Below are 7054 nucleotides of genomic sequence, written 5' to 3'. Positions count from 1 at the left end.
TGACAACCCACTCAATCCATTTTCATTTTTTCAATCAGTGAAATTTGATTTTTTTTGAAAGACGTCTAATCTATTGATAGTGAAGAAGAAAAAAATGAATGCAATGAATACGGTTTTGTTGACATCATTTTGTCAAAAATTAAAACGTGAAGCATTCAAACAAAAAGCTCTTGGAAATCACTGCATGATGAGCATTGACAAATGGATTGAATGTATTAACGAAGAAGTTTATGCATACATTACTTCAAGTGAACGCCTACATAACTACAATAAATATCAATTTATGCGCTTCAAAATGTTGCAGATGATTGTGGGTGGCTTGAAAATATATCTTTTTTTATTTTATTTTATTTTTATTTTCTTTTTATTTGGAAATGTATGGTATATGACTACAATCAACAGGCCCAAAGCCCTCTTACAGATCATAATCACGAGATAATAATTTTGGGTTTTTAATATTAATAAATAATTGATTTATAATAATAATGGTGAAAGAATGGTAGAATAATATGAGAGTAAACTGTTTTAAGTTGATAATGATATAAGAAAAAAGAAATATAGTATATAAATGAGGAAATGCAATTAAGTTGCATTAGGAAGTCATAACCTATCTGAAATTAGGCCATAGTTCATTTGGTAATGATGAATTGATAGCATGTTTAGAACGAGTCAACGAATTCTCCAGTAGGTCAATGTCAGAAAAATGATCATTATGCTGTCTTTTTAATCTTAGAGCGAGGGAGAAATACTCAATATTCGTTGTAACTGCCGGTACATAGAAAATAGGTGTGAATCTGGTTACTCTAGCAGGAACATTTATGTTGAATGATTGAGTCAAACTTGTATTGAATTTCCTCGACATTATTTTATATAGAAATAGTTCATCAAAATACAACCTTCTTGTGAATAATGATTTCATATCAAGATGTTCCAACCTAGACTCGTATGTCCCCCGAGGAATATTAAATTTATAGCATAAAATACGAGTGAATTTCCTCTGTATATTTTCAATTATGTGTGTATAGATATGATAATATGGATTCCAAACTACTGAACCGTATTCAAGAATATTCCTCACATATGTGAAATATAGCATTTTGTGTGTATTGATGTTACTAAATGGTTTTAATGATCTACAAATGAATCCCAAGGTTCTTGAAGCTTTTGATATTATAGTTCTGACATGGTTCTGGAATGATAGCTTGTGATCAAAAATAACTCCGAGATCTTTTATAATATCTGTTCTTTTCACGGTTGAATTATTGATTTTGTAGGCATAATGTTGAAAATTTCTTTCAGATCGCCTTGTGAACGAAACTACTGCACACTTATCAGTGTTGAGTTCCAATTTGTTTTTATCGCACCAATTAGAAAGTTTGGAAAGATCATTTTGGAGCTTACGACAATCGTTGATGTCGCCAATTAAATTGTAAATTTTACAATCATCCGCGAACAGCAAGACATTGCATTCTAATTCATTAGGCAAATCGTTGATGAAAAGCGAAAATAGTAGAGGTGACAGTATATCGTTGCCAAATCACCGTTGATTATTCCACTGTGAGAATTGAAGAATTTTGTGAAATCATCATGCAATACGTGACTAATTTAGATGATGGGTGGACCGAAAGATTCACATGCGACCTAGTAATTAGTTTTCTGGTGGAATCACTCAAATTTACTGTCATCCGCGACGATTCAATTCCTGCGCTCATTTATCGAATTGAATCGAAAGCAAATGACCAAGAAATTTATAATCGGAGCATTGTGATTGATTGCAATACCTGGAAAGAAAAGATTCGCAATGCGGATGCATATCGGGATTTTCCATATCCAGATAAAGACGACGATGCCGTTATTATCGCGCATGGATTAAGTGAAGAAGAAAAAATCATATTAAAAAGCAAACGATTCAACAAAAAATTTCTCGACTTTCTCGAAGATGTTCGCACTGATCGCTTGGTGGGACCGTTAATTTCCATTCCAAAGCTGGTTGAAATTTTCAAAGACACGGCTTCTTCAAATTGCTATACTTGCGAATTCACACCATGGACACCGCAAATAATGGACTACGCTTGCATTCTTTTGATTGAAACATTCGAAATAACATTAATGGAAACTGAATGGTGTGATGTACTCGTGACAAAATTCATCGATCCCGGCGAATATGATTTTGTATCTTTTACAAAATGGCACGAAACAATGTTCAACATTTTAAATCCACCGACATTGATAGATTTGATGTATTCGGATGTTCCAGTGACCGAACGCGAAAGTAAACATGCATCAGAGCTCAAAAAGTTCATTGAAGATGAAAAAAGACGATATGATAAATATGAAATCGATTGTATTGAAGGATTGTTCGCTCGACTACACGATGACAATGGAAAAATTCTTAAACTTCAACGCTATTAAAACGTATCATTTTTATTTTGTTTCATTCAATTTTGCATTTCAAGCGATGAATATGATAAATAAACAAAAAAAAATTAATATTTAGATAGTTTAGAGTGAAAATGTTCTATTCTATCAACAATTAGTTTCAAGCTATCGATGCAAACTTGTCCCGGCAGAAGTTAATATTTCAAAATGTAGATTTTTTTCGATTTCTATCATAAGAAAATTGTTTCATCTATAAAATACGCATTGAAGCCGCTTTGTAAAAGAACAAATGAGTGAATTACACACAAATAAAGTTGAAATTAAAAAGCAAAGTTTGATCAAATCAAAATACTGATATCTTTAATTTAAATTCTCGAAATTGAAATAAACATGACAAAAAAACCTCTTTTTTTTCAGGAAAGAAATGCTTAAAATCTAGTGTATATTTTTACATTAATTCGTCTTGTTCTTCTTGTGGGCGTATGTTATCATACTTTTCCCATATACACCATCTTTGTAATTCTCATCTATTTAGTGCGTTGTCTTTTGGTCTTATTTTTGGTATTGTTCTTTGTGTTGCTCTTGCGCTTGGTCTTGTTCTTATTGGGGGTGTTATCTTCGTCATCACCACCGCTGTCATCTTGTTCTTCATCTTCGTAATCATCATCCAAAGCTCCATCATGTTCTACAAAATCAATGTCGAGTCGTTGACCTATGCGTCCATTGTAAATGATATACAGATTGTCTGTGTTCATGGATTTCAATTGTTTAAAGCAGTGATCATATCGCTTGGGAAGAATGAGATATCCACCATCGATGTGAACGCAAACACAAGTTCTTTTGTCGTCGAAGGCGGTGCTTTCGTATGTGGAAAAGTTACGAATCTTATACGGTTTTCGTACTTCCAATGAATCATACCGTATGTAGCCTGATGATGTGTCTTTGTTGATTTTATTCAAGAATTTTGCGGTGGACATCTTGTTTGAAATTTTTTTACTTTCACAACACAAAAACAAAACAAAACTGAGAAAAAAATCAGAGTATTATTCGATCTAGCTTTGCTTCAAGGAACTTTGAATAGTACGCGATGAAAGCAAAAAACGTGATGATTGTCGATCATATAGTAACGGGCTTTTTATATTGTAAAGAGAAATGAAACCCCAGCAAAAAAAATATCGCATACATATTTTTCTTAAACGAAAAGAATTTGTTTGAATTTTCTAAATTCCATTTAGGTAAGTCAGTTGAAAATGAACATTCAAGCGAACAATACGAACAGAAAATCTAAGCAAGAAAAAAATGGCAGAGAAAAAAGAAAAGATGAAACAATTAGTAACATTCCAATGTAGGTCGTGTAATTTTGAGTTCTATAACGTATATAATTTGAATCAACATTACATTAAATACCATTCTCAACTAAATTCCTCGCGAAATGATGACAGTTACAAAACACAACATTATAAAAAGCAATGGAAAAATAAAAGTCAGCAATATCATCTAGTGTGTTTTAAATATAGCTGTATTCATGTGAGAAACATTCATTTCAGTTTGATCACCAGGAATTAAAACATTCATCGAATCAATATGTTGGAAATATTCAATTCGGTCAAAGAGCTGATAAAGTTCGATTGCATCAGCATCAGTGACCGGTTCGCGCATATTTCTATGCCTGATAGCTATGCTAAGCACAGCGGAGACGCAAGCCGCAACGCACCCGTCGCCATTCGATTCGAGCTATATTGTATGCGCACGGTCGTCTGCATAAACGAACATGTTCATTGTTCATATAGAGTGAACGGCGATGCGTCAGTGGCCTTTGCGGCTATGCTTGGCATATCTATGCTACCTAGCGTATTTAGGCAAGCATAGAAAGATGCGCGAACCGGTCACTGATCAGCATTGACCATAGCATTTTTCGCTTGCACTACAAAGCAAGTGTGATCATTTTGATTGTGTGCTCATTGTTTGTGACATCGAATCAATACATAGGAGATCCAATTGATTGCATCGCTGAAGATATTCCATCGCGTGTAATGGATACCTACTGTTGGATTTACAGTACATATACGGTGCCCAAACGATTGGATGGTGTAATTGGACGCGATATTATTCAACCAGGCGTTGGAAGTCAAGATGGTGACGGCAAAATAAAAGTCCACAAATATTATCAATGGGTTTGCTTCGTCCTATTCTTCCAAGCAAGGCTATTTTACATACCAAGATACTTATGGAAGATTTGGGAAGAAAATCGCATTAAAATGCTCGTACACAACTTAAACTCGCCGATTGTGACTGAAGAGTACAAAGAAGAAAGAAAGAAAATCATCATCAACTATTTTAAAATGAATATTGGCTATCATGATGACTATATGGTGTACGATGTCCGAGATTTAAAGAGGATTTTATTCAGTACAAACAAATTTATTTTATTTTGGAGTTTCAATCGTGTTTTACAATTATGAATTTTCTTATAATTATTTGGATTTCAGTGTGGTCCTTCTGGTTTGTTTGATTCTTGGTTTGAATTTAATGTATCAACTTCGTATGTCTTTAATGTCAAGACAGTGACGAAATGTGTTAATAATTATTTGTATGTTCTTAATGGCAGTACAGTGACGAAATGTTCAAACTTCAAATCTTTGGCTTGTATGTCCTTTAACGGATCAGTGACAATGTGATGTTATAATTTGATGTAATTTAACTTGTATGTCCTTAGAAGCAAGACAGTGACAATATATTAAATATGAAATCGATTGGCTTGTGTGTCCTTAATGGCAAGACAGTGACAATATGCGTCGGTTTACTCAACGTATAAAGAAGTAATTACGAAAGAACGAAAAATAAAAAGTTAGCCATCAATTTTGCTGTGCTAAGTATTTTGTTAAAACAAACACTGCACACTACTTTTCCATAATTATAGAGATCCAGAGGAACAGAAATGCGTTTTGAGCGACGTGATAAGTCTTGACGACTAGTGGATGGTGCCATAGCCAAATGAATGTGTTTTTGTTGATCGTAATTTGGTTTGTCTGTGAATATCAAAATGTTTATATAAACTGTTGAACAGTAATCACAAAAATAATGCAAAGATTCTCACTTTGTTGAACAGCTGCAAGCGATTTGAAACGACGGCCATTATGGGATGGTGTCATAGCCAAATGAATGCGATTTGGTTTGCCTAGGAATACCAAAATGTTAATAAATGTTATATATAATAATCACAAATAAACGGAAAGATTCTTACTTTGTTCAACAGCAATTGGTTTGAAACAATCATTTTGACGGCCATTCTGGGATAAAATTGCCTCAGACACTGGTTCACAGCGACCAATATTTTGTTCGTTGTCAAAGTCTTCTTGTCCAGAAATGTCTTTGTCTGTGAAAAATAATATTATTTATTTTAGATGTCAACATTTTGTTTAGAGTACGAGCTATTCTACCGTGTGGAAATTTATTGATTAACAAACGACCATATTGGATTTGTTTGATTTTATTTTATATGCGCGATGATGTAGAATTAGTATTAGAAGTTAGTTACTCTTGAATGACCTTAGAAAGTCTTATTAGCAATTTCAAACAAATTTACAAAAAAATCTGACCAAAAGGTCCCAATTATGTTAACTGTGCGAACACAATGCCCGTTGGTCAAATATTCGTATAGAGAAAACTGATTGGAAAACTGGAAAATTGAACACAAGACTATTTTGGTATTTATGGTTCCCTTTGTTTCATTACCTGTTTCAAAAACTGTTGAAGTATTTGGCGAAACCTGCATGTTTTCGGCAACAGGATCAACCAAATCATTTTGTAGGCCGTCATCGATTGGAATTGTGTCCATACCAATTGCAACAAAATTTGAAGTATTCGATGTATCGACCAATGGCAAATCTTTGTCAGCAGCAACAGTTTCTTCTTGTTGTTGTACTGTAATTTTTGGCGACACCCAATTGGAAGACATTAAAATTGTTAATAATTAGCAAACAATTTTTGTGTTACCTGTTTCAAAATTGTTCAAATTGTTCGGCGAAGCGAGCATATCTTTCGCATTTTCGGATACAATCGTTGCCAAAGTATTTTTCTGGCCGTCTTCGATTGAAATTGTATCCATACCAGTTTCAACAATGTTTGAAGTATTCGATGTATCGACCAAAAGCAAATCTTTGTCAGCAGCGACCGTTTCTTCTTGTTGTTGTACTGCAATTTTTTAGCGACATACATTGGAAAGCATTATACATTTTAATAATTCCAAACAATTTTTGTGTTATGTTACCTGTTTCAAAAATATTTGAATTGTTCGGCGAAGCGAGAATGTCTTCGGCGACAGTATTGCCGGACACAATCGTTGTCGAAGAACTTTCCTGCCCTTCATCAAACGAAACTGGGTCCACATTGTGGTTGAACTGTTCAGTGGTTGAACTGTTCGGTAAATCATTGTCAACAACAACATCCATATTTTCTTGAACTGTAATTTTTTGGGGATTAGTTAATCATTACATTGGGAGCCTTTCAACATTTTAATAACTGAATTCTAACCTTCAATAATATCAGCTTCATTTTCTGTCACATTGTTAACCACACTGGGCATCACGACACCTTGTGTACCATGAACTGGTCGAAGTGCACGATTAATCATTCTGGTGTTACAGCTCGGACATTTATCATTTCTATGTAATGC

The 7054-nt window shown here is 33.9% G+C and overlaps 1 protein-coding gene across 1 annotated transcript; it reads left to right on the top strand.

Annotated features, from left to right (window-relative positions):
- The first annotated feature begins 3963 nt into the window (after positions 1–3963).
- On the top strand, positions 3964–4841 carry LOC116349975 (innexin inx2-like). The gene is made up of 2 exons (XM_031781677.1): positions 3964–4028; positions 4289–4841. Exons 1-2 carry the CDS (start codon positions 3964–3966, stop codon positions 4839–4841), a joined length of 618 nt encoding a protein of 205 aa, XP_031637537.1.
- Positions 4842–7054: the final 2213 nt, after the last annotated feature.

This window comes from Contarinia nasturtii, unplaced genomic scaffold (genome assembly GCF_009176525.2).
Source record: "Contarinia nasturtii isolate CC-2019 unplaced genomic scaffold, AAFC_CNas_1.1 Cnas_scaffold_3216, whole genome shotgun sequence".
Lineage (NCBI taxonomy): Eukaryota > Metazoa > Arthropoda > Insecta > Diptera > Cecidomyiidae > Contarinia > Contarinia nasturtii.
This window is presented reverse-complemented; position numbering and strand designations above follow the sequence as displayed.

Excerpts from the sequence above, each read along its gene's own strand:
- LOC116349975 (XM_031781677.1), top strand. The coding sequence starts at position 3,964 with ATGTTGGAAATATTCAATTCGGTCAAAGAGCTGATAAAGTTCGATTGC. Across the intron at positions 4,029-4,288 it reads TGCATCAGCATCAGTGACCG|CATTTTTCGCTTGCACTACA; the intron begins GTTCGCGCATAT and ends CATTGACCATAG.